The sequence below is a fragment of the Harpia harpyja genome, chromosome 11 (assembly GCF_026419915.1).
Source record: "Harpia harpyja isolate bHarHar1 chromosome 11, bHarHar1 primary haplotype, whole genome shotgun sequence".
NCBI lineage: Eukaryota > Metazoa > Chordata > Aves > Accipitriformes > Accipitridae > Harpia > Harpia harpyja.
The window spans coordinates 3,637,698-3,665,658 of NC_068950.1; the positions used below are offsets into that span (position 1 = coordinate 3,637,698).

The window sequence follows — 27,961 nt, forward strand, 5'->3', positions numbered from 1 at the left end:
GAGGGGGTTACCCATTGTGGGGCTCCCAGAGCACCCCAAGGCTCCTCACCCTGCCGGGACGGCCCCGGGGCCGTTTGTGGGGCCGCAGGGGAGGTCCTGGCTGCAGCCAGGGCCCCTCCAGACCCCCTGGATATGGGGGCGATGGTGGAGGGGTGCCTGGGCTGGAGGAACGGCCTCTCCCAGGTGATACCCCCCAGCTCCAGTGCATGCCGTGGCCCCCCGGGAGATGCAGTTGGCCGGTCGGCCGTTTTGCCCTCCAGGACACGCCGGGAGAGGGAATGCTGCGGCACGGGGCTGCCGGGAGGCCACAGGGCTCTGCCGGGAGAAGTCGTCTCTGCCTTGGACTTCCCTTGTTCTCTCACATCTCCCCCTGAAGCCCCCGTAGGTTCTCTGAGACTGCCTTTTCCCCCCTGGCCCTCTCGGGGCCTCCCTAGACCCACCATAATGCCAGCTGAGATCCTCCTAGTGCCCCACCGCCCTCCGACAGCCCCTTGGGACCCCTCTGGTCCCCTCACAACCCTTCTCCAAATCCCAGAAGAGTCTTTTTCCTCTCTGTGCCACCCAGGGCACCTCCGAGTCCCTCTGTACTCTCCTCACAGTGTCCCCAAACCTCCTCATGCCCCCGTGGCATCCTTCGAGGCCCCTCACAACCCGCTCTCAGGCTCTCCTCATGCCCCAGAGCACTGTCTGCCCTGCCCAGGACCCCCATTTTAGGGTTTGAGCCCCCCTTCCTCCCCCAGGACCTCTCTGCTGCACACACAGAAGCTGCCTGGAGGTACGAGGTTGAGTTTGGGATCATGGAATGGGAGACTGAGAGTTTTGAAGACAGGAAAGGGGCCCTCCGGGCACAGTCCTGCCATCTCGGTGCGAGGCGACGCTTGGCACGAACTAGAGATGGCCGCTGAAACTCGGTGAGGGAAAAAACAGGCAATCAGTGAGGGCAGCAGCTTGAGTGGAGGAGCGTGCGTGTGAAGCGATCTAAAAGCTCTAATCCCGTCAAAGATCCAAGAGCTCTAATCCTGTCAAAGGCCCCTACGTAAGCCTGATAACCGTTATGTGTACCAGCAAGATCCCCCGAGTTAGCTGGGGGGGGGGGGGGGGCGGTCTTCCACGCTGGTGGGGAGCTGCAGCGTGCACATGAAGCATCGCCCTACGCTTAAACCTCTCCCACCGGGGCTCCACGCCGGGCCTGAACCTGACAGAGCCGGACTGACCGGCCCTGAGGGAGCAGCGGGGCGGGAAGCGTGAGGGGGACACGACAGATCCCCCCCTCCCTCAGAGACCGGGACCGGCCCCCGCCAAGTCTGGGCGGGAAGCGGAGCGCCGCAGTGCGCATGCGCGGCGCGGTTGGCGCCCGCCCAGCCGCCCCGGCGTGCCTCGCGCGCAGCCCGCGGGGCGGGCTCTCCTCACACAAAGGCGCAGGGCTAGGAAAATGGCGGCGACGGCGGCGGTAGCGGCGGCCACGGAAAGCGCCGGCGGCAAAATGGAGGAACCGGCGGCGGCCGCGGCGACGGCGGCGGCACCGCCACCACCTAACGGGGCAGGCAGTGCGGGGGATGCGCCCCCCAAGAGGTAGGGTGGTCGTCGTGGGGCCGCGCTACCGCCTGGGCCTGTGGCGCCGCATGCGGCCTCTCCGCGCCGCGGGCCTGGCCTCAGCCGGGCCGGGGCCGGGGCCGCCGCGCAGCGGGGGCGGGGCTGTCGGTAGGGCCGGGACTGGGGGGGGGGCCCGGAGCCGCTACTGGGGCCAGGGCCGCCGTTCGCCTCCAGGCGCGCCCCGGGAAACCGGGCGGGGCCTACCCGCTGCGGCGCCGAGAGTGGCGGGCGCGGAGCCGCCCCGGGAGGGCGCGTCCGGGGGCTCCCGTCGTCGGAGGTCGGAGCGGGGAAGGAGCCGGTGCCTCGTCCTGGGGGCCCGCTGTACGGCGGCCAGGGAGATGCTGGAGATCTTGGCCTATCCCGCTTAGGATGTGTTTCTGCTGGGCCTTAGTGGACAACTCAAAGCCTCCCCGAGAGGTGTAGGGTGTGCCAGCGGGGTGGGTTTTCGTGTTCTTAGCTAATTACTTTTTGTTCTGTAATAGCTAAGCTCTCCTCGGGCAGTCATCTCTCGTACTGCTGCGACATTTGGAGCAAAGTGTGCTCTGCTTCGTGGTTGATGATTTGCCTGTGGAGTGGCTTAGGAACACGAGAGACAAATGCTGCGAGAGCTTGAAGGTGATGCCAGGCACTAAGTAAGGGTTGTGTGTCTGATGTCAATGGAATGTTACAGAAATTAAAAAAAAAACCAAACAAACAACTGCAGGGGTTACAGTTCTAGGTGTGCAAACTTGGGGAAGATGAGCAGAAAAAGCTTGAAGTGCTTGTCCCTTTCCTATGTTAATGCTAACCTCATTTTGGAAAATTTCATAGTTAGCAAAGCTTTTTTTAATACCAAATCTGTGGCATAAAGAGCACATTTTCTTCAGTTAATTTTTGGCCCCGGGCCTTAAATGCTGTGGAGATAAGAATCAGCATTTTGAACCTGATGTTCTGTGAGTAATGTTTCAGACTTGAGGTCAGATTTATCTGCCATTCCTGAGGTGTGTTCCATAGTTGTGTGTCAGGCTGCTGGTTGCTGCAGGCTGTTACACCCGGACATGTTGCATATCTGAAGTGTGACCCAGAGCTTACAGATCTTAATAACAGAGGCCAGCTTGATGGTCTGTAGTTAATTGGTGATAATATGGGTATGGTGAGGAGATGGCGGCGTGTCTCGGTTTGAAAAACCGCTTTTACCTGCCTCTGCTGCCTGAGTTTGTGGACTGTGTTTCACATGACTGGGAAGGCAGTCAGCTTTCCAAGTGTCACTGTTTGGGAAAAATGTCTGTATTGATTTTTTTCCAACACAAAATTGTTAAACTGTGCTTATGGCAACTGAAAAAATACTGACATACACAACTCTTTCTGCCTTCTTCCTGCCAGGTGGAAACAGGCATGCCTGTTCAGGAGCACAGGTAGTCCTGATCCCGGAGGGTGGGGATCCCAGTGTCACCGTGGCACACGATATGGTGACGTGTAATATGTTCGCTGGGGCTGGGGAAGGATCTTCCCATCATCTTTTCTCCTCCTCCTGTTGAGTAGTTGGTACTTGGAGGATGTTCATGTCTTGTCTTGGATTCTGTTTACACCTCAAAGCTTGCTCTTGGCGACTGTAGCAGAGCTAATATGTAATCAGTAATTTGTCTCATATGAGGAGACAATTTATTCCTGGAAGTATAAGTAGAGATGTCTACTTTGTTCTGATTTCTTTTCCCCTGGCCCCCTTTATATTTGGAGTTTCTTCAGAGAGCTTATCTTTTTATCTAGGTGCAATTTTGTGTGTAATATCAAGCTCCGTGTAGCGAAGCTAACATGTCTACATTGATAATGCCAGCGTCCATGTGAGCGTATTTTCAGTGTCCTTGGAAGGTGGGAAGGGGGATCTGCTTCTACTGGATTTTGATTCTTGCTGTGTTTAGTGATTTTTGGTACACTTGTTGGGTCTAGGTGGCATGTTTATGAAATCTTGCAGAGGAATGTGCACAATCATCTGTTTCTTTGGAGGAAATAAGAGCTTTCCTTTCAGTTCCTCCTTCTACACACATCACAAACAGGAGAATTTTTCTTTTAGTCTTGATGAAGCATTTCAGTTCTGTAACCCAAGGGAAAAAAGAGTAGATAAGATATCTTCTGAAAATAACTACTTAAATGCACTATTTTCTGTAGATCTTGGCTTAGCCTTGGTGTAAATGGATCACAGTTACTCAGAGTCGTTCCGTATTGGGATGGGCAAAGCTGCTGTGGGAATTTCATCTCGCTTGCCCTTCCAACTTAGGGATACTCACAGGCATGGTGTGTTGCGGAGGTGATGTGGGGCTCATTCCTTCCTGCTGTGTAGAACTCCCTTAAAAGAAGCCCTAAATGCTCAGTTGTTTTCACACTTGGTAAGCACATCTCTTAAGTGATCTCTGTGGACGTGTGCCTGCCTGTTCTTGTCCTTTTGGTGTGTCAAACCCATGGAGGTGGTGTCTGAAATCCTGCAAAAGAAAAAAAAACTTTGCAGCTGAAGTAGTTTTCTTGATGTTTCTTTTGACCTGGCTAGATTTTGTTTTGCTGAATATGATAAGGAGTATGTTCTGGGCTAATGCTTGTCTTTAATGGCAGGTACTGTGGCTTGTCTGAACTCTTTACAGGTATATCAAAGCTTGAGGTGTTTTGAAGCTGATATGGGAGCCTTAAATGCAGGATTGCAAAAAATGTCTGCATCATACTGCATTACTTCGAAGCATGTTATACAGCAGTTCAACCCAGGGGGAATGTAAATAGTTCCAGTTTGAGGGATAACCGTAAAAAACTGGGTGTAGCTTTTAACACCAGCACTAAATTTTGTGTTATTTCTTCAGCCAAACAGAAGTTAAGGTGTTAGAAGGATTGTCCTATTTTGAATCTATTTTTGGGTTTTTAATTACTTCATTATACAAGAAGCTTTAAAAAAGTTCGGTGAGGGAAGGTCTAAAAATTTCACTTTTTGGTGAAATAAATATTGTACATAACTAAAGAACACTTTTTTTTTTATAGACCTCTTTTCCAGCATATTACATGCAGAACCTGTGCCTCTTTCGACCTGAAGTGATACATGATGGCCATGCTTAGAGCCAAGTTCTGTCTGTGGTTATGGCTGTATCCATAAAGTACAATATTTTTGTGTGTTTGCTTGTAATGTACCCTTGTGGCTGAAAAAGGGTGGGCTGCTATGTGATAAAACTGGGGAACCCACTCAAATATAAAACTTGATGTGTGCATACTTGTTTCTTCCCTCCCCCTGCAGGCTGTTGTATCTGTTCAGTGATTGAAATGGTTCTAAAGGAATGGGCAGTGTTGATGCAGAAGTGTGTTTACATCAGAGCCAGAATTTCTGATATGGCTTGGACTTTGCAGGGCTACATAGGTCTTAAGTTGAGCAAAAGCTCAGTGTATGTACAGATAAGTTTTAGAAGCTTTACCAGCTTTTTTGACTAATGTGTTCTCATGAATTATTTCTAAAGATGTATTTCTGCATCTTCTCAACCAGCACAAAGTGAGCAAGGAGATTAATTGGATTAGTTAAAGGAAACCATGTTAGGCTGAGGCTGAAGTATTTAACTCTCCTGTTTTTTTAAATACTGTTATTCAGTGGCATTTGTGTCCTCTTAAGACCTGATGGTCATCTAGGTTGGTTGAGAAATAGTCTTAAATTCTAATTTTTAAATTTTTGACCTGTTAGAGCTGATATCCTGAAATAGTTAAAAGAACTATTCAGTACATTTGTTGGAATGCACAGAGGCTTTGAATTTGTGTTGTCCAAAGACTGTATTAATTGGAGGAGGAAAAAAAAGTGTTTTGAGGCAAGAGTCATTGACCTGAGTGTTTAGTTAGATACAGGATTATTTTGCTAAAATTCTTCTAGCTAAGACTACAAATGTGGTGGGTCAGTATATTATTTGACTTAAAGGTGTTTAAGCAGTATAGTGTGCTAAGGAGAAAAGAGGGTAGACATCTGGTCTGGAGCATTACGAGGAGATGGAGGGAGGCTTGGTCGGCTTAAAGAGATTTAGCTTATGAAATCAAAAACTTTGGTTACATTGGATATATGTGGGAGAAAATAGTGGGTCTTCATGACATAAGTTGTCTGCTGTTAGGAAATCTTTGTTACAATACGCTATGTAGCGCTGGTACCATGTGTACCAGCTTTGGTTGAAAGGTGTACAGTTTTACAAATAATGTGAATGGATGAAACTTTGCAAGTTTTGATTTAGTTTTAAGAACGTAACAAGTTATGTTCCAAGAGGTGGTATGACACTGATCAAATGCCAGAGTAGTTAATGTGTGTGATTATCTTTCTTTGCTTGCAGTGAAGGTGAACGACCAAGCCAAAATGAAAAAAGAAAAGAGAAAAGTGTCAAAAGAGGAGGAAATCGCTTTGAGCCATATGCTAATCCTGCTAAAAGATACCGAGCTTTTATTACAAATATTCCGTTTGATGTGAAGTGGCAGTCTCTGAAAGACCTGGTCAAAGAGAAAGGTAATGTACAACTCAGGTGGCCAAGTGATGTCTGTCATCTTACTTGTGGCTGACTTTGTAAACTTAAGAGTTGAAGTTCTGGGTGGACTTAGTGACATGAGTTTTGTAAAAGGTCTTCTTGAAGCCTTTTTGGGTGTTGCACTACATCTGCTCCCTGGCAGCCTTCCAGATGGCTAGTTCCTTTATAGGCATGTTGGCATATAGCTAATAGTGCTTCATCGGAGATTTCAAAGAGTATTTTTCTTAGGGGGGAAAAATGAGGCTTTTATCAGATTTTAGCCTTGACATGCAACACAACTTTCTGAAGCATTTTAATGTCTTTTGGACAATAAAGGTAGTTATTTACTGCTGATCTGGTGTGTGCATATATAGCTGTGTCCCCAAACATCGTAGTGATTTGTGCTTAGATAAAGATCCATACTGCCATTTGATAGTAGTAAAATGTATTTAAGGGTGACCTGCAAAAAAGAAAAATCGGGTTTGTGCTTTGGCATGTGCTGCAACACAGTTAGGGCTTTGGAAATCATGTTCATGGTGTTTCCCCCTTCCTCACTTCTATTTAACTGTCCCATGCCAATGGGAGCCGCTTTAGTTTGTTGACCGTAGCATCTTCATCTATTGAAGAAGATGAAGAGCTTGAGCTGACTACTCTCAGGTAGTGACAAGTCTAAATGTAGTGTTATTTCTTTAAGCTGATGCCCAACTTACTAGTTTTCAAGTCACCTTGGAAATGCAGCGGAGTGGCAAGAAAATACTTGGCTTCTCCATCATTAAAATGTCTCAAAACAAGTTAAGAGTAACGAGTACAACCATTCCTCTTGTGGGTCACTTCTAAAATACATAGCCTTAGTCATAAATGTCTCTCAAAATCGTGATCAGTGTTCACTTGTGTTTGAACTAGGTAAGGAATGATAGTTAATGTGTTCACAAGGTGTGGCCTAATGAATGGGAAAACAAATTTCCAAAGGGTTTCAAAATGTTTGTCTTTGGAGGCAAAATAGAACTGAGTCTGCGTAACGAACTTCAGGACTATAAGCCCTGGGAAACTTCCATAATTAGAGGCTGTGAAACGATGATGCTTGAGATTTAGCAATGGTTTTCTGTAATATGAAGAATTACAGTCTGAAAGGCTGCTTTAACAGGCCCTAATTATGAATGGTCCCTTGCCTTAAACTATGCTTTCCCTTTGCTACACAAGATACATTGGTTAATAGGAGTATCTGTATGTGTAGATGTCTAATTTTAAGTACTATGTTGAATTCCGTTCCAAGTGTCTTGTGGTTTCTCTCCAGTTCACGTGGATGGAAAAGTCCGGTGTGAGATTGTTTCCTGCCTTGCTGTTCAGCTGCTCATTCCAGCAGATACTCCTAGGGGAACATTGAAACCTCTCCATTCTGTCTGCAGGGCTTGTTATGCTAAATATTGAGAAGCATTGTTCTTGGTTTTTGGGACTGCTTGTTAAAATACAACAGTTTAGATCTGCTGTGTAGTTGCGATTCGTTCTAATTAGTCACTGACTTCTACCAAATTGGTGCTCTTGTGCTGTGCTTGAACTTGCTCAATCGGTACTTCTTGATACAAGGCATAGTAGTTCCAAGAACCAGGAATGTGACGTGGAAAAATCTAAATGTTAGAATTCTTGGTTTGTAAGTGTAAGAATTACAGGCCAAATGTTCAAGGTTTTGGGAGCATGTGAAACAGATCTGTACACAAAGGGTAAATGTAGGCGTTTCATGACTGCTCCATCGCTTGGCAGTTGTGAAGACTTAAGCTGTTAGCAGCAATGGCATAGCAGGTTGCTGAACGTAGGAGGAGTTCACCTCAATCGGCTGTTTCGCGTCAGTAAGTATGGTTTAGGAGACATGAGCTTTGAGGTCTGCTCATATTTCTGCAACCTGGTTTTTCAGATGCGTACAGTCTTCTAAAGGTGACATCTCTCTTAAGAGTAATGCCTTGGTTCAGTCATTTCAGTGTATTTGTTGGTGAAACTCAATTACAGGTATGCAGTATGACATAGTTATTAATGAAATTAAAAAATGTTCTTGTTTGAAACTCCCTTGTATTGGCTGAAAAACACAAGGTTCTACTAAACTGATGTAATCAGCATTGATAACTGGCAATTGGTGAATGGCTTCAGGGGAACAATGAGGCAGCAGTTCTTCAGCATGTAAGTGGAGTCTAAACGTAAACATGATTGAATGCTAAACAACTGTCTTAATCTGTCCCCCAACAAATGGCTCTGTTTTAGGGAGAAAAATGGTAGTCCTTCATGGCAGCTGGCATAAGTGAGGTGGTACCATATGATAAAAAAGAATTTGTGTTTGAATTTGAGATATTTACCGATTCCTTTAGGAAATACAGAATTTTGTATTTTAAACCTTTTTCCTGACCAGAGTAGCAAGATGGCATACAATACCAGGAGGAAGATTAGCTGTAAAATAAGGCAATAATTATGTTCTGCTCTTTGCAAAGCTGGGAGCAGTTGCAGTCATGGCCACATTCATGTCACATTGAAAGATTCCAGGACACCCCAGAGACTGTTTGTATTAGCATGGTTGTACCCACATTTACATAAGGCAGAGCCGTAGCAGGCATGCTTACCTCTTCATATCGAAACCTGGATGTGTGAACAGATGTGAGGAAAAGAAGAAATGAAGCTTTCCCAGCTTAAACTTTCTGTGAAGAACAGCAGCTGCTAAACTTCATGCGCTGCCTTCTTTCTTGCTCCATCTCCAGAAATTTTTGGAATCTTTGTGGCCTGCTAAAGATGTAACTCCTGCCCTCTTGCTGTTGTACGTAGTCTCAGATGTTAGTACCGGTCCCAGATGTTAATACTGGTGAGCACTTTTGTTACTTTGGTACTAATAGCTGTTACACCAGTACCTGAAGACAGCTGTTGCTGGAGAGTCCCCTGGGTTTCAGTGCCTGAGATTGTCGCGTTGTGCTTGTAGACTGAAGGTTTAGGCGGGCAAAGAGGAAAGGATGAATAAGCAACGTGGAAATGCTGTTCCACATCTGACTTGTTCTCCCTTACTTTCGGTAGATGTGCTAATGAGTTGCTCTATTTTCATTGGCCTTAACCATTTTTTGAAGGAGGCAGTGTCCTTCATCAGTGGCTGCAATGATCTTTCTCACTCCCTCTTTCCTGCCTGGGCTCTATAGAGCCAAAATTACCTGTGTTTTTTTTCTGGGTTCTCTCATGCAAAAGTGAGATGTCCCTTCCCCTACTGTAAAAGAATAGCTTGTGAAGTCTTCTCTGTTTATACTTTGGGAAGAATGTTTTTCTCCTCCCCTTTTAACTAAAGCTTTGTACATGTATAAAGTGTGTTTCTCTTCTGTCTCCCCAGCCCAAGCACCCCATGTAACTTTTAGGGGTTGCCTGTCATCAGCGTTAAACTGTAAATGAAGGAGGAGCTGTGACCAGTTCTGAATTGCTTTACGCTGGAAGTATTAGGCTTTTGATGGCAGGGTTCTCTTGAATCAGTCACATTGCTTGCAGTTCTTTACTTCAGAAGATGATGGGACATCTGTATAGTTTTGGTAATGTCTTGAGAGTGTTCCTTCTCTATTTAAGTATTTACTTTTGACCCCGTAGGCCAAAGAAATAGCTGTGATATAAAGCATTTACCCCTTTTTCAGTTTCTGTGATGCTTCTCTTGCTGAGACTTGCCTCTCTGCACCTTTCACGCCTTTCAGAGCTTCTTCGTTTGTCACTAACTGTTAAAATCATATTGCCCAACTTTAGAATCTTCAAAGTTGACATCTATGTCTGAGCTTGTTATCTTAGTTACTTCCCAGATATGTCTTTAGGGCTAGGTGAATCCATCTGAGCCATGCCTCAGGCCACCATATGGACGTACTTATCTGAGCTTCCTGAACAGTCATTGGAGAGTATCTGAATGCTCACAGACCAGCCTGACAGACCAGCCTGGCTTGAACATCTTAATTTTCTGTATAGATAACTTTGGGAAGTGGATATAAAGTTTGAGGAGGAAAAAAAAAAAAAAAAAGACTGCAATGATTACTGGAGATTACTTTGGTTTGTATTTCTAGTTATTACAATGATTTCTGCTTGTTTTAGGAAACGCTGATTTTCTGAACTTTCTCAAGTATGAGTTTTAAAAAATAAATCAGTCTGCTCTAAGTTAAGTCTTAAAGACACTATGGGGTACATGTTCCTTAATTATACTTGCATTTACTTAGAGCTAGTATTTTCTGCAAGTTTTATCTCCCTTTGGAGGCTGGTTCGGTAATAAACTTGAGTTCCTTAAGTAACAGTCTCTTGTGCTTGAGTGAAATTTCTTCACTTGTGGATATAGGATATGTTTCCTGATATAAGCCAGCTGTTCTCTAGCAGAAAGAAAATCTGCCTGCATCACTGTGCATTTCTTTTGCCCCCTGAAGCAGGTTTAGTACAGGAATATCTGCTGTTGGTACTTTTCCATGGCTTAATTGCCTATGTGCTATCGTAGGCTACCCTTGTATGCTAATGCTGCTTTATCCCCAGTGCCTGATGTTCTGATATACTGTGGCTTGGAACCTAGAAAAAAGTCAAATAAAATGTGACCCAGCATAGGTTCTTAAAAAGAAAAAGTTTCCTTTTCCAGCCTCAAACAATAGTCTCCTGGAAGAAGTGTCATGTTGAATCGTTTTACATGTTTTTGAGGTGAAAAAATGCATTTTTACTGCAGTCGTTCTGTACTCTGGACTTGGTGTCTTGGATACTGAGCTGTTACACTATTTGTGTCATTCCCCTCCCCCTGCTTTTTTTTAATTTGGCTATTCAGGAAGTTCAGATGTCCTTTGAAGGAAAACAGCTACTTCAAGATGTATATCTAGTTTTTAATATAGGTGTCTATAAGGCTTGAATGTGAAGCACTGAGCAAAATTGGCACATACTAGATTTTCTAAGTGACAAAAAATTGCTGCTGCGATAGACTCCTGGAAATCTTGTGGTTCAGAGGTCAGAGATTTGTTAAAAGAGTAAATGTTAAATCATATTTAATATGTTATGTTCAAGCTTGGCAAACTTCTTTGGAAGTGTTTGTGTGGATCTGAAGTAAGAATCGTAGCTGAATTTGATTAGTGGTTGGGAGAGGAGGGTCCTCAATACAGGCCTCAGTAGTGTTACTAGGAGCAAAGTCGCAGACTTCTAACCTGTGACTTCTGGCCTCTGTGAAATGGAGTGGTTTTGTATTGTAGGTAATCTGGGAATTTGTTGTCTTCCTACATAAATTGTTGAATCACACTTGCATTCTTGATCAAAGTTTGGTTGGACTCTGGCTGCTGCTGTTGAGATGGATGGCTTCAGAATGTCTTGGTAATGCTGAATATTTGGACACGCTACACGGCCACCTTGTACCACCAAGGACTAGTCCAGGAGGACTGTTGACAGTGCAGTCCCTTTTGCTACACAGGCAGTGGAAACAATTCCATGTATACTACATGATCTCACATTGTTCAGATTACAGGATGGAATTCATTTGTTAGACTTTATTTCAAGGAGTATTGTTTAGATAGTGAAGCTATGGATAGTAGTCGAACACTCTGATCTGCCCTGTCCCTTTCAAAGGGACTTGCTTGTTGGCCTCTACCAATCTCAAACACTGTCCTCATAAAAACATGAATGGATCAGTTTCTTTATTCTGTCTAGCTAACTGTTCTTTGGCTGGAATGCTGATATTGCTAAATTTTTTTTGTTTTTAAATAAGAAATGGAGATTAGAAGAAAAAGTAGTGATTTCATTAAGCATTCCTTTTCTTCCAGCTTTGAGAGAGACTTTCAGGATGTTCATATTGCATAATGACACTAGGTGTCCTATAAATGACTGGTCCTGTGGGAGGTCAGGCTGAATGCCTCTTCCTTTCTCTGTCCCTTGCTAAGAGGTAGACTCTTGGATGTGAGACTCCAGTTCCTTGCTCAAAGTATGCTATCAATATTCAGACTGGGTCGTGGTTTCCCAAAGATTGCTTTCTGCCTGTCGGATAATGCAACTTGGAGTCCTCCTGTCTTAAACCTTAAAAACTAGGACTTCTAAAACCCGAAAGAAAAAGTAAAAAATGTTTTCTTCGATTATTCTTCTGTATGCCAGTCACTTCAAAGGCAGCAGCCATTTCGGTAGTTGTATTCTGGAGGTACACGATATGGTTATGTGGTCATAAAAAGGCAATCCTAATCTTGTGAGGAAAGGTGCAGATGTAGTTTTCCAGTGCATTTTGCCTTATTGCTGTAGACGGTTTTGTCTTGAGAGCAAATGTGGAAGACTGTTTAATACTACTTATTGAAGCTAAAAAAATGGACTTTATTTTATTGTGGCTTAACAAAAGGCTAAAAAACTGCTGAAACAAATAGTAGGCAGTCAGTGATCTCTTGGTCCAGGCTGACTCCCTTTTTGAAAGTTTGTCTTTAAATCCAGAGAAAAGCAAATAACTGTTCAAGTTCTGGACTATGGAGAAAAGATTGAATACTATGTAAAGTGAAGGAAACTTGTTCTTGCAGACTTTCCCATGGATTTGGATTGCCTCAAGTAATGAGTGGGTACTAAAGATCAAGGAAACTGATATTGTGGAAATAGCTGGCTTTTGAAGTGGAGGAAAATCAAGAACATGTTTAACTGTTTTAAGACTTTACTGCATACCTGTAATTGTCCAGTTTTGTGGTCTAGAGAACATGGAGTGTTTCTGGGCTTTCTTATAAGGCAGAGGCTCCATACACGGTTGTTGATTGTTCTAAATTCCCATTGTTTTCTTGGCTTTTCTCCCTTGGTATATGTGTCGTCTGGAATCTGATTTGTAGTTGGTGAGGTAACATACGTGGAGCTCTTAATGGACGCTGAAGGAAAGTCAAGGGTAAGTGTTTGAGAGATTTCTTCTGTGGATTTTCTACATGACAAATGTAACTGTATGGTGGCGTGGAACGAAACGAAGTCAGGAAGGTAGAGAGTGTGTATGCTTAGTGGCTATAAAGTAGGATTGCTTAAAGCTTCTTTTGGGGTGGGGAGGAGGTGGGATGGGGCCTTGTAAATAGTGTTAGGGTGGTCTTCCACTGTGTTCAGTTGGCGTTGGCTGTTTGAATGACCCATGGACCCTAGCAGTATGTATAGTGGTACGGAATATTAATGTAATACTTGTGTTTTGGAAAACGTCACTGTAGTGGTTTGCTGAATTTGTAAGGCCAGTGTGCAAAAGCAGGTTTTGTAAACTACACTTCCTGTGCCAGTAAACAGAATTCAATTCCTAAATGTAAATGTATATTGCCTTCATAGGTACTTAAGTCCTTTAGTCCAGTGACAGTATCTTACAGGGAAAAAAAAAATAGGAGCATACTTAACTGTACTGAAGGATATGGATTTAGGGTGAGAGAATATGGCAAGGGTTTTGCTGTATGACAGAGAAGAACAGGTCACATGAAGCGTGTGGTATTTTTTTTCTTGGAGAATCGGGACTTAGTTCTGTTTGTTACAACTTCAGAAACTACAGTTTAATCCTGTTAACGCATAAGAAATTATATCTTATGGAATTCAAGTATTGAAGGCTTTATTGGGTAAGATTACATTTATTTTTGCTATTAGGGCTAACTAATGTGATTTGACTTCTAAAAAAAGAATTTTTTGTGTGTATTTTGTGCTTTTACTTACTTTATTTCTTCTTTCTTCCCTCCTCTCCTCCCTGTTACTCGCCTGTGAAATCATCTCATCAGGGATGCGCGTAAGTTCACTTACGAATTTATAGCAAGAAATGAGGAAACTCTTAAAAAATAAGCAATGTTCTTAGATGTCTTGTATCCCCACAGTGTTGTTGAATTCAAGATGGAAGAAAGCATGAAAAAGGCTGCAGAGGTTTTGAACAAGCATAGTCTTGGTGGAAGACCATTGAAAGTGAAAGAAGTAAGACGTGCATCTGTTCTTTCAGTATGTTGAATTTGAAGGTGAAGGGGTAGTTCTTAGTCAAGATTTATGTCTGACTCATTTGCAGTTAAGAATAATTGACAAAAGCTAGAACTCATCAAATAGGATTAACAAAAGTCAGTCAACCTTTTTTTACCATCAGCATGTACTGCTGAACTTGAGTTTGAACATGATTATCAAGACTAAACTTGATTTAAAGAATAGGTGCTGATGGTAGCAATGCAGAACTTGGATGAAGCAAGAGTTTGGCTTTAACTGCAGGCGTACTTGTTTAGTGATTTGAAGAAGAAACCTGCATAAGTGTTGTTTGTTCTTGACTGCCTTCCCTTTTAATTCTGCATCATAATTAATGTATTTTACAAACAATTCCACAGAATAAGCTGTTTTCTGAAATACTTCAAAGATCTATTTCCATTTTAATGGCTTTGCTATTGTCAACCAGTATGACATGCTCAACTGTACCATGAGTTAATTCTTAACCATTGACAAGTTTGAAGTTTTATTCTAGCAGTTTGGAACCTGTCGCTGCATTGAAGGTTCAGTTGAACAAAACCAAAAAGGGACTTACCCTAAGGCCAAGAGTCAGTGCTAACACTGAAGTATGTGAGCTATGTTCTTGGCTAAGCAGGCTTCATATTCTGCTGTGCCTTGCCCACTTAATGGTGGGGGGTGAAAGATGTCTGCATAGGTATAAGATAGCAAATGTGTGCAGAAGGTCTTCCCTAGGTAACCTGCTTCTTGCTGTAGCCTGAGGAGCACTTGGGAAGAAGGATGGGGACAGCAAGTGGCAGCACTTCTCAGATCTGGCAGATTCTGTAAATAGAGTAATGAATTCTGGGAGCAGCAGCCTGCTTCTGGGTGCAAGCCATCTTCTGGCACTATTGAGTGCTCGCTACCCTTTAAAGGAAAGAAGAGGTGAAATGGAAGGTTAGAAAAACATAGTTGCACCTGGAAGTCAGCAGGCACTGACTTTTCTGAGGGGCCCTTGGAAGAAAAAGCTATTGGGAGTGGGCCACAGGCCACATCTGGGTCAGTTTTCCTGTTAATGATACACCATTGGTACTGAAGTGAGGTTGCCCTTTGGTAGTCCTTGAGAAGAGTTGGTTGTAATTTGCCCAGCTCTTCATGAAACTGTTGTCATACTTGAATATTTCTGCCTGTATGACACATGACAATTTCAGATACTTGAAATTGGTGAAGAAGCATTTTACCAGTATTAGGGACTTTAGCAACATTTACCTCAGCCAAGTGCCCCAGTCTGACTGTGTGGAATGAATTAAGTTAATGTGGATGGCCATTAGCATAGGTTTTGCCAACTGTCTGGTACATACCTCTCTGTGTTGGCTGTGTCACTGCTGAGGAGCATGGAGGCCTTCAAGTGACATAATAAAAATCCTGTGGCAGATCTTTGCCTGATCAGAAGACTTTAGTTTGTATGACAGCCGCTCCTGGCTTTCTGTTGGAGCTAATCTGGTTTTAAGCAATATCCTATTTTAACAGTGAAATAGGAAATCTTAAATTGAGAAGTGACTTGTATTCACTTTAATGTGTTCTCCACCTCAGACTACTATGATTTTCTGTAGCTGAAATAATAATGTGAAAGCTATCCTTTCTCCTGTTTTCAAAACATGCTATTGTTTAGTCTTAAAATTCAGATCAAGATTCAAATTAACTCAAATAGCTTTTATTTTTAAAGCATCTGTATTTCTGACTAATTCTATTTGACATTTCACTTTCTTCAGCAGTCTTGCAGTGCTGGTGCATTTTGCTCACTGAATACAGTGTGATGTTTCCAACCTAAGTAACTTAAGTTCACCTTGTATTGTGAAGGTGCTTACGTTCACTTTCAGTATAAAGTGAAGTGACAATAATTAATCTTATTTCCTTCCTTGAATTCTTCATCCTATGCTTCATGTTCTCTAGCATGTCTTAAAATCGTGAGATTATGTAGTAATAGGGGGACACATTAACAGTTTTTTTTGGGTTAGAAAGCTAGTGTGGGGGGAAAAAAAAAGCATTGCCCAAACCAACATTCGTGAAATTTTACACACTGTATCTTGTCTTGTAAAAAAGTCCAAGTGCAAGGTAAATGAATGTTGCATTGTTCTGAAGATGCCAAGAGTTAGCTGGCATTTTGTCTTCCAAAACCTCTCCAATGCCATTGTGGGTTTATCAGTCTTTGGAACAGATGTAACTGTGAGGTTTATTGTTGGTACTGAGTAACAGAGAAACACTTTCAGAACTGGGGGAAATGCATGAGTAGGAGTACCTTGTTAACTTGAAGGGTGCTGGCATATTGATTAAAAGAAAATAAATTAGTGGATGGCAATGGTATGTGAAATAGTTGGCTGGAGACCTATAGGGAGCAGATAGCCCTGTATAAAGGGAAACCCCTTCCTCTTTTTACTGTTTTAGTCATGCCACTAAATCCCCACACATTTAGTGGAGTCCAGAGGGAATGGAGTATGTTGTTTCTGTTTTTGCAGGATCCTGATGGTGAGCATGCCAGGAGAGCAATGCAGAAGGTCATGGCAGCAGCTGGTGGAATGGGTATTGGTCCAGGCCCGGGTGGCCCCGGCATGATCAATATCCCGCCTAGTATACTCAACAATCCCAACATACCCAATGAGATCATTCATGCCTTACAGGCAGGGAGACTTGGAAGCACTGTCTTTGTTGCAAATGTAAGTGCTGTGTAATCTGTGAACAGAATATCTGGGTCTTAACTGAGTTAAATCTAATGAATTAGAAGAAAAGCCTTAGACTTTCAGCTCTGTTCCAGTAAAACTGAGTAGTAACTTACTCTGTGGCTAGTTTTGTTGATTCTCTGTGCTAGTGAAGTTGTAAGTTAAATGTCTATTAATTTGTTACGGTGTCTGTTAATTTGTATTTTCCAACAAAGCCAAGAATGTTGCATTAAGCTCTAGCATTCTTTATGCTATTTAAATTTTATCCATCTCTGTGAAGACTCTTTGTTTCTTAAGATTGCTGTTACTGGGAAAGGAAACATAAGAACACTAAAGCTGTTTTTTGATGGAAATCTTTCTCATGCTTCCAATATCACTTGTCTTCCAGTTGGATTACAAGGTTGGTTGGAAGAAACTGAAAGAAGTATTCAGCATGGCCGGTGTTGTGGTTCGGGCAGACATACTAGAAGATAAAGATGGCAAAAGTCGTGGGATCGGCACTGTCACTTTTGAGCAAGCTATAGAGGCTGTTCAGGCTATATGTATCCTTGAAGAGTAATGATGGTAAATAGTAGGCAAATGACTTGGTAAACAAAGCAGGATGAAAATAGAATTTGTAGTATTACAAGTGAGACTATTGCCATGTCACAGAAAGTCAAGCCATTGCAGCGGATGGAAAATGTAAGGAAAACTGAAAAAGAGAAAAAAGTGCATCTTGAAAGAATTGTTGCTATTTGCTCAGAATCATTAATAAAGTGGATTCTCTTTCCCACATGTGTTTCTAGCCCAAATAGTAAACTTCTGTCTTTAGGTTGTAGCTAGTATTAAAATGCAACTTCTGAGAAAAGTTTTGTCTTAAATTCCTGTGATGAAGGTAAGGGAGGAGTGCAACAAGTCTGTTTGCAATGTAAGATGGCTTGACTTAGCATGTTCCTCTGTTGCCTGTATTCTTACACTGTGCAAGCGATGGTTTGCTACATAGCAACCGACAAAAACCAAACCAACCAACAACAAAGTACAGATACTACTGTGTGCATGATCTCTCTACTCATGGCTATGGTATGGAAAGGAGAAAAATATCCCCCCCCCCCCCCCCCCCCCCCGAGTTTCTCTTTCTGTTTGAATGTTAATTCCATTCTGCATGTGCACCTAAAAAGTTGAGCCTTGTGGGAGCAAGACTTACAGAAATTTCACATGATTCGCTAGTGTGGCATACTTCAAAATTTGGTTATTTGTTGATTTGGAACTGTTGAGAATTTTTGCATGTTTTCTCCTGTTTTAAATGGCTAAAGTTACTGATGAAACATTTAAACACCTAGGCTGGTTTGGAGTTGCGTGGTGAGTGATCTCTTAATGAACTTAATCTTAACCAGAAGAGTATTTTTAACTCATGTTTTAATTTTAAAAAGCCATTCTTTGAATATTCAGTTATTTGGATTTCAAAGTTTTTTAGTTTCAGAGAAGGCAGGGGGACTTGTGATAATCTGTGAATGATAGTTTAAGAAGTGACCTGGAGAGGTGTGGTTTTCTGACTAGGTTTTCGTGCTCTGCATCAGATAGCACTTGAACCACACAAAGTCTTAAAGCTTTAAGCGCTTGAACAATGATCCTTAATGAAACAATAGCGATGTTTAATGGGCAGCTGCTGTTTGACAGACCGATGCATGTAAAAATGGTAAGTACGTTCAAATTCTTACTGCTCTTTGAACTGGTAATTGTGCTCCTGATTTTGGATGATGTGTGGTTTCAAGGTTGGGTTGAAATATGGGGGGAGAAGTGTGTGAGTTGCCTAATTCCTAGTGCCAGCTCATGCCATTGGGGAAGGTTGATTCTGATTATTTTGCTAAAAGGCAATCATAAGTACAGTGAAGATTGCTTTAGGTTTAAGTTTGTGTGGTTTTAATAAAAAAAAAAAGCGGGGGGGGCAAGAAAGAATTTCTTTTCTTGCAAACTTTAATGTATTGAATTGTGTTTAGGACGAACGAGCCTTTCCCAAAGGAGACTTCTTTCCTCCAGAGCGACCCCAACAACTTCCTCGTAAGTCTCTCCTGCATGACTGAACATGTTCTATTTTTTTATTTTGCTGTTCAGCAACTGGGGTCCAATCCCAGCCCCAGTAAGACTCTGGTCCAAACTTTGGAAAGCTGGGATCCAAATGGTCTAAATAATATCAAAGGGGGAAATAGTAAAGAAGAGCTGCTCAGTCTTGTCTTTTTTTTTTTTTTTGGATACTTCTTTCAGCTCATAGCTAGAAGCTTCTCTTAAAACAGTATCCCATTCACATTCTCAAGGCTTCCAGATCTCTCAGTTGCAATTCAAAGACCCCCAATGCCTTGTAAAACTACTGTTAATAGTAGGATTTAATGGAAACATAATTAATCAGTCAATAGGGAAACGTGTGCCTCCTTTTACTTGATGGTATTCTGGGTATCTAATGTTTTTCCTTCAATTGAAAGGGCTAAATTGAGGACCTGAGAATCTTCCAGGTCTTCAGGTTTCTAAAGGGGATCTTATAAATGTATATCGATACCTGAAGGGAGGGTATAAAGAAGAGGGAGCCAGGCTCTTTTCAGTGGTGCCCAGTGACAGGGCAAGAGGCAGTAAACATAAACTGAAACATGGGAGACTCCATCTGAATATAAGGAGACATTACTGTGAGGGTGACTGAGTACTGGAACAACAGGTTGCCCAGAGAGCCTGTGGAGTCTCCATCCTTGGAGATATTCAAAAGCTGTGTGGATCTGGTGCTGGGTAACCAGCTTTAGGTGACCCTGCTTGAGCCAGTGGGGTTGGAGCAGATGACCTCCAAAGGTCCCTTCCAACCTCAACCATGCTGTGATAAGATACTAAAAGTATTGAACAGGAAGTCTGGGTTGGAAGGGAAGAGCTAGAGGTGGGAGAACACAGGCTTAATTTGTTTAAATACAGCACAAATGTAAAGTGTGGCTGTTAATGTAATTCTGTTAATTCAGCCAGTTGCTGTTTTCTTGGGCATGGGAACCAAACCTGTTGTGTGCTGCTAACTTGCACAATTTTAGTGATCATCAATCCATCTATCCCTTAATTAGTTCAGTTTTCTGTGTATCTGTCAAAGCCTTATTTAGCAGCAGTATCATTCATGGTTGTTATTGCTGCCTTGACTTTCTATAATGGTATACCTCTTTTTCAAGAGAAAGTCACTGGGTTCCAGTTTAATTATCTTTGTATAAAACTCAACAAATACCAATGGAAGCCTGTTTCTTGGCCTGTATTGGGGCGGGGAAGGGGTATCTTGTGTTGTTTTAAAACAAGATTCAACACTTCCTGTGTTTATTATGCTGAGCTGTAAATGAGGAAGTCCTCTTCTCATAGGCAAAGAATGCCATTAACCTGTTGTTTGATGCAAGTGCAAGCAGAGAACTCTTTCTTCCTGATAAACCATAAGGAAAATATGAGGGCTTTTTCTTCTTTCTTTGGACTGGGGAATCCTTAATTCATTTGGGTACAGGAAGATTCAAAATTATGCCTGGGAATGATATACTTTGTTTGCTCAGAGAAGAGGCTGGCTGTGTGCTCTGAATTCTATAGGTGGCTATCATAATGATAGGTTGAACTTTGTGGTTAAATTCTTACCTACAAGGGGAGAACCTTGGCAAAGGTGGAAATAAGCCATTTGTCAATCAAGGGTAATATTGTGCAAAGGTTAGAAGATCTTTATACTAAATTGCCCACTCTATTCTCCTTAGACTGAGGAGTTGCACAAAATAAGCAGTGTTCTAGCCAGTTATTTTTCAGGAGTCAGCTTAAAACCAACCAAACAAGCAAGTTTTCTCAGTAGTAAGATGGAAAATGGATTATGAGAAAAAATATTTGAGATAGTTTTTAGTATATTTCAAGACACATCTATTCTGGATTTACTATACACTTTCATGCTTTAAGTACACACCCCAAAGTGGGAACACAGCAAGCTTTTTGGAGAATGGAAGTCAATTACTTAAGAATAAAACTTGCTGTTTTGTCAAACTATGGAAAGAAGGCTTTTTTGATATCTGAATATTTTCTTCAGATGGTCTTGGTGGTATTGGCATGGGATTAGGACCTGGAGGTCAACCTATTGATGCAAATCATTTAAACAAAGGCATGGGAATGGGCAACATGGGACCTGGAGGTAAGAAGATTACTCCTATGCTTTTGTTTCATGAGAGCTTTAAGCTATGTAGAAGGTAGATAGCTTTGTTTTGCCTACACAAAAAGTTGAAGTGTTTAGGAGTGTTAAAGCCAAATGAGTTTTTGTTGAGCTAAATAATGAGCTTGATAATGGAAACTTGAATTTAACCAACTGCTCCATTTTTTTTCACTGTGGTCAAGGCACAGCTCTCATTTTCTGACTCTTGAGCATGAGCAGCAGACACTGCAAATATACATTAAACTTTTAAAACCATCTGTCACTTTTAACACTTATTAGTGGGCTTGCAAATCTTTGTTTAGGATATGTTTAAATAGCACAAGTTTTAAAGAGCCACCTAAAAAGTAGCACACATTCAGCTTTCAATTTATAAATGCCTATGGGTTTTTCCCCTTTGCTGCTTTATTTTCTGAGAAGGAATGTTGCAATCTACTCAGAGTTTTGTCACTTGTAAGCTCTTCAGTCCAAACAATGGACATGTTGTATGGTCTCTATTTCTACAGCCAGTCTAATGGCTGAATTTTTGTAGAATTATGTCTGCTATATAAAGCTTTCTCTTTTATTTTGAGGAATGGGAATGGAAGGCATGGGCTTTGGAATGAATAAAATGGGAGGTAAGCTGTGTTTTTTGACATGTCTATAGCTTGGGCTTTCTGAAAGTCATGTAAACCTAGCCATATGTGTCTAGCAGGCATTTGTGTTCTTGGAAATCGTCACCAATTTAGTAATAACTTGTTCCTTTTTGAGTATTAATAAAAGTGCTGTAGGTGTATGGGGAAGGGTTAATACTTCAGATAAAACATGACCAATGTTTTTGTCATGTGACCTGTTAAAAGTTGCCCTTGGTTAAGGAGATATGGTGTGACAAAATTCTGACCAAATTTTGTTTTGTGAATCTGTGGTACAGAGTTGTCTTGGTGCCTGTGGAAATGTTCTGTGAAAGCAGCTTATGTGGGTGAAGTGTAGTGTTAAGTTGAAATGCATTGCTAAAGAATCCTTGAAAAATATTTTCTTTTAGGAATGGAAGGTCCTTTTGGTGGCATGGAAAACATTGGTCGCTTCCCAGCTGGAATGAACATGGGCAGAATGAGTGGTAAGCATTAGTTTTTTTTGTATATCCAACTCCTGACTTGGGTTGTCTGAAAGTGTAACACTGGAGAGACTGTCTAGACTGGTCATTTTCCTATTCTCAGCTTTTATTGGACAAAACTTAAAGCTTATAGCTGACATGGTGTCCACAAGTCACTCATGGCCTCTGAGCTGCAGAACACAAGTGATGCATTGAGGTTGTCTTGAAGGACTAGTTTAGAAAGAGATAAACTGTGCTCTATCTCTATTCACCAGAAAGGCTTCTCCAGTGCAAAGTGGCTGCCTCAAATGTGTTTGTCCATATTGAGATGAATCCTGCTTTTTGTTGTTTTCTTGGTCTCAAGAAGACATGATAAAACGATCAGGAGAACATAATTAAAAACTTGCCTTCCTGTTAATCTTTAAAAATTATGCTTGTATTAAAACATTCTCTCAGGAGTCATTTAGACACCCTGAAGAACATATCACACTTAATCTTTTCAGAGATGGATCGTGCCATGGGTGGAGGATTTGAAAGAGAATTTGGAAGAAATGAAATGGGAATGTCTCGTAGTTTTGGAGAGACCTTGGAGAGAGGAATAGGTAAGTATACTAAGCTAAGTACTTTTACTGCCTGCTTTTCGTACCTGAAATGTACATAAAAATTGTGTGGTTTGTTATAACAAAACAGACTACATTTTATATATATTTGCTGTAATAGTTTGGTTTTGATCAAACTCCTCAGAGCTGTACAGAAGGCAGGTGGATACACTAGTAGTGATCTGTGGGGCTGTGTAATTTCAGTTGTGACAGGAAACTGTCTGACAGTCTTAATACACTGCCTTGTGTCTTGAAAGTTCATGCTGAACTTCAGTATATGTGTGTGGCAAAGAGGAAGGTTCTGAGTGATGCATGACCCAATCCTGTCACTAAAATGTAGTCTGTGGCCTAGACAGCAGGGAGGAAAAATATGGCGAAACCTTAATTGCCTTCCTTTCCTCCCAGACATTTTAGGAACCTGGTATAGACTCACACATCAGATGACTGAAGAGAACACCTTACTGTGCAACTCACGCAGCACTAAAATTAGTGTTCTGTTGGTCTTTCCTTTTGAACCCCAGTGGGAAAAGGAAGACTGTCAATATAGCAAATAACTTGGTGTAAAATATTACTTGAACTGAGCAAGGATAATGCAGTACTGTTCTGTCTGTAGCAGCTTTGAGATGGCAAAACGTATTAATCATGCTTTGTGGAAAGATTCAGAACTTGAATATTTTTAATGTCTTCTGTGAGCATCTGTTCTGTGTGTGTACAGCTTGATTCAGCCAGTTCCTGAGATTGCTCTGTTATTGCTGTGCTCTGTTAATTTTGATACAACCTAAGTTCATTTTTAAAGGAAGTGAAATGCAGTACACTGTTGCTGACACAATTCAGATGACTATATAAAAATTGGATCTTGTATTCAAGGAAAGGTGATCTTTTTTTATAAGTCATTAAAAAAAAAGACAAAAATACCCTTACCTTAAAATTAAGGTTGCAAAGCAAATACAGCCTTCAAAAAACTCAAAGCCCTTAAAGCAGCAATTCAGTTATGGTAACTCACTTTTATTTTTATATATATATATAGCATAATACAATAAAAAATAGTTTTGAGGGAGATAATCTTTAAATAGATAAGCAATATTACACATTAAAACACTTCGGAAAAAAGATTACTGGCAGACTAGAAAAAAAATATTTTTAGACTGTCAGCTTTGCTGGCAGCTGTCCATTTTTGAAATGCTACTGGTAAGATAGTGATTTTTTGTTTTCACTGAAAACAAAGTCCTGCTCCTTCCTGCTGCCTGTATAACATTTAGCTTCCTAGCAAGTTGCCCAATGACTCTCTGGAAATATTGAGTACTTCATTATTGAAATAGTCCAAAACTGCAGAATTTCTAAAACAAAGCTGAACCCAAATATCTCAAAGTAGGCAGACTTCCCCCCTGGTTCCCAATTTACAGAATTAATTTTATTTGCTTAATGACTGAATCACAACATTTAATAACCAAGAGTTGGCTCTGCCTGCCTGCACAGGTTTAGCCCTTTTCTGGAGACTAAAAACAAATGCACAAAGCTGCTGGCTTTCAGCTGAAGAAATACTAAATGTTCATTGCTGTTGTTTCTTCATTTAATAAAAACAAAAAAAAAAGCCAACTTGCTTGCACAAGTACAAATGTCACGTAACCCCAAACCAGTCTGTGTTATTTGAGGTACTACTGAAGCTCAGAATACTGAAGCAGGATGAGTGCTGTTCGTAAATGTGGTTGCTTTGGTTTTCTTGGCTCATCTTAGGGTTACGTAATCTTGCTTCTCATCATTAAATATATGTAGATAATTTAAGTACGCACTTTCTTCAAGGCTTTTCCCCCTCAAATAGGAATCAAACTGCAGTGCAAAACTTGATTTGATAGATAAGCCAAGATCCTTTGTACAACAGCAAAATAGCCTAAACTATAGGGGAGTGATCCTTTTACTGCAGGAACTCAAAAGATTGTAGCAGTGCCAGGACAACTAAGTCAAAAGATTTTATGTACCAGATATAGAAACCCTATTCTTGCTTGTATTTTATGGCATAGGCAACCTTTTTATATTTCTTTCCACATTAAAAGGCCAAGCATGCTTGTGACTTTATAGTGGTCATTCTGCTGTGGTTCTTGTGTGGAATTTGCTGTCTTTTTCTTGGAGTTCTGGTGATGAGAGGGCTTTTAGGTTTGGGCAAACTTTTCTTGTAAAAGTCTCTCCCTGGCTTGGCAGAAGGAACGTTTGAGTTGCGTGGCAAGGATGATGTGATTTCATTTCTCTTCCAAGCAATCTGTATTTGAACTGTAATTTCAGTTACTAAATGACTACTCTTGCTGTGTACTCCCCAGTGTACTGCACAGGGCAGCTAGCAGCTAAGATTGTATTTAAAGTAATACTTTTGCCACCTAATCTTCTCCTAGGTTTGCATATTCCTTCAAAATTTTCTCCTTGGGGTTGTTTTTTTTTTTTTTTTTTTGGAAGGCTTTCTTTGTGCATACAGAAGTTAAGCTCCTTAGCGAAGGGATAAACTTTTCTCCATCCCAACTGTAGTATGTGGTCTGACGAGATGACTGCCCCAGCTAAATCATGTGTTGTAGTTGTGATGGTCTGTGTAATCAACAATGGCACTCTTCTTACCATCTGAAATAAAACTTTGCTTCATATTGTGCAGCAACAGAGCGCACAGCTTGCAGTCGCTTTTCTGAGTAATGATAGAGCTTAAAGCATTTCAGTAGTGTAAGGATGCACTAGGTTCGTTTGTCCCTGTATGATTACTGATAATCTGTGTTGTGTTCCAGGTGGTGGAAATGCCAGCATTCCTGGGATTGAGAGGATGGCACCTGGCATTGATCGTATGGGCTCGGGAATAGAAAGAATACCTTCCGGGATGGGGCATGGGATGGAGAGAGTAGGGTCAGAAATAGACAGGATGGGTCTTGTTTTAGATCGCATGAGCTCCAATGTGGAGCGAATGGGTTCAGGAATTGACCGAATGGCCCCTCTGGGCATAGATCACATCGCTCCTAACATCGAGAGGATGGGCCCAGCTATTGAGAGAATGGGTTCTGGCATAGAAAGAATGGGTTCTGGAATAGGCTTTGGTATCGAGAGAATGGGTGCTGCCATTGACCGCGTTGGCACCACTATGGACAGAATGGGATCAGGCGTAGAACGTATGGGTTCTGGCATGGATAGAATGGGTATAGGTATGGAGCGTATGGTCCCTGCTGGAATGGGAACTGGAATGGGTCAGGTGATAGAGAGAATGCCAGCTGGTTTGGATCGTATAGGTGCCACTCCTATGGAAAGAATAGGAATAGATCGTATGGGTGCTGCTAGCATGGAGAGAATGGGCTTGGAGCGCATTGGAGCCACTAACATGGAAAGAATGGGTCCTGCTATGGGACAGGGCATGGGAGCAGGCATAGATCGAATGGGACTTGCAATGGGAAGCAATTTTGAAAGAACAATGGACATGGAACGTGGAAACTTTGCAGGCAATTTTGCAGGCTCCCTTGGAGGAACTGGAGGACCTGCAGCTGGGGTGGCCAGAAAAGCCTGTCAGATATTTGTGAGAAATGTGAGTAGCCTTCTTCCTACCTCTCCTTCACAGATCATGAAATTAATTGGTACTGACATGTTGATCTCATCTGTGCTCGGTTGACTTCAGTCAGAATATCTAATACTGGATGCTGCCAAAGGTGGAGTTAGGTAGGCTTTTGTGAGTTGAAGCCATTTCCTTAACAGGAGAAGAGCTCTCTGCATCTGTAAATGAAGATGGTGAACAATGGCTGTCCCAGGATGGAAAGCATGTTTTGAAGAGTTGGCAGGGCTTGCAAGTTGTTCAGCAGATCCTCAGTAATGGTCTGTTCTTTTCTCTTCACAGCTGCCTTTTGATTTTACATGGAAAATGCTGAAAGATAAATTTAATGAATGTGGTAAGTTACTTTATCACTGGTAATTAATCTGAGAATTGAGTATGAATTAAACAGTAAGTCGTGGCTCTGTATGTCCCTGACACTAGTATCTTAACTAAAATTTCACTCGGACTTACTGAAAAACTAGATCTCTCAACATTGACAAGTGGTGTGAGGATGTTTACTATCTCTGCTATACCAGCAAGAGTTCTGCAGTGTTGAAAAGAAAGAAATGCCTGGCCAGGTGATAACCCAGCTAACACATGCTTTTTCTGAGCATTTGTTCCCTTCTCCATCTCAGGGGCTGGGTTTATCATGTGGATAGCCTCTCTGTAGTTGCAGAAAGAGATAGGAATAGAGATATGGAAGTCCTGAGAACTGCTGAAAAGCACCTGCACAGATTCTTTACATCTAAATGAGCATAGTTGTCTGGGAAAACTGTCCTTAAAAAAATAATTGAAAAAATTCTGAATTCAGCTACTGACTGTTGAGGTGTGCTGTTCAGCCTCAGGCAGTTTTTTCATGGCAGTGGTTGCTGTGCCCAGACCTTGCTCCCCAATATCTAGTGCTGCTCATCTGATGGCAAAACCAAGTCCCAGCCTCATCAGTTATGATGTGAAGTGGGCGTTGACAAGTTGACAGGGCTTGTTAGCTTGTGCTTTGTGCCATTCATCTACTTCTGGTGCTGCTGCTTGACCGAGAATTGAGAGAACCAGTTTGAATTAATTCATCCCTTAAACTGAGAACACTTCTTTAAAACAATGACTTGGTAAAGTTGTGCTGCAGCTTTAAGTTTCAAAGTAATGGTAGCTTCTAAAGGTATACTTTCTGTGGCTTAAGTTAGAGAACTATGATTTGAGAGAGAGTTATGTGGTACCTGCTGGGTTAAACAAGACCCTCTCTTTTCTTTTTAAGGTCATGTGCTGTATGCTGATATCAAGATGGAGAATGGGAAGTCTAAAGGATGTGGTGTGGTTAGATTCGAGTCCCCAGAAGTAGCTGAGCGAGCGTGCCGTATGATGAATGGGATACAGCTTCGTGGGAGGGAGATTGATGTGCGAATTGATAGAAATGCTTAAGTAGTTGCCTTTTTAACACTGATACCAGATTTTTTGAATTTGTATTTTTTCTTGTTAACCATTTTAATTTGACTGGATGTAAAGGTGTTAAAACAATTCAGTTGCTTTCTGGAGTAATTTTAATTACTTTTTTAACAAATGGATTTCCATTTTACTGTTTTTTGCATTGAAACTGCAATGTGCACAATCTTTTTTTGTAGTTGTGGCATCTTGTTGACATTACAGATGTAAACAGTACGACTTTGATAATAAATGCAAGTTAAAGATTTCAGTCACAGCATCCGTTACTGGCAGCACATCCTATGCTTGCAAAAATACCTGTAAACTGAGCTCAGTAAACTAGAATTTGTATTCTTTTGTGAAGTGTCAAGAATGTTCCTCTTGGTTGTTGGTTTATGAGAGTATGAATTGGTCTTTAAAATGATGCATTTGCGCAGTCGCATTAGTGTTCGAGTGTCTTTGGGGTGCAGGGGACTTCGCTTTCCTGTATCGGACCTAATTG

At 41.8% G+C, this 27,961-nt stretch overlaps 1 protein-coding gene across 5 annotated transcripts; it reads left to right on the plus strand.

Annotated features, from left to right (window-relative positions):
- Nucleotides 1-1,395: 1,395 nt before the first annotated feature.
- On the plus strand, nucleotides 1,396-27,822 carry HNRNPM (heterogeneous nuclear ribonucleoprotein M). Of its 5 annotated transcripts, XM_052800637.1 has the most exons (16): nucleotides 1,396-1,572; nucleotides 5,904-6,073; nucleotides 12,869-13,779; nucleotides 13,865-13,982; nucleotides 16,466-16,663; nucleotides 17,055-17,208; nucleotides 18,292-18,341; nucleotides 18,643-18,703; nucleotides 20,712-20,813; nucleotides 21,401-21,445; nucleotides 21,850-21,924; nucleotides 22,404-22,502; nucleotides 25,262-25,315; nucleotides 25,961-26,043; nucleotides 26,350-26,401; nucleotides 27,296-27,822. In XM_052800637.1, exons 4-16 carry the CDS (start codon nucleotides 13,881-13,883, stop codon nucleotides 27,457-27,459), a joined length of 1,239 nt encoding a protein of 412 aa, XP_052656597.1. In that variant the 5' UTR covers nucleotides 1,396-1,572; nucleotides 5,904-6,073; nucleotides 12,869-13,779; nucleotides 13,865-13,880; the 3' UTR covers nucleotides 27,460-27,822. The 5 variants fall into 5 exon arrangements, with proteins under 5 accessions (XP_052656597.1, XP_052656592.1, XP_052656593.1 ...); XM_052800632.1 differs by having other exon boundaries at nucleotides 1,397-1,572; nucleotides 25,262-26,043; XM_052800633.1 differs by having other exon boundaries at nucleotides 1,398-1,572; nucleotides 13,865-13,958; nucleotides 25,262-26,043.
- The last annotated feature ends 139 nt before the right edge of the window (nucleotides 27,823-27,961 follow it).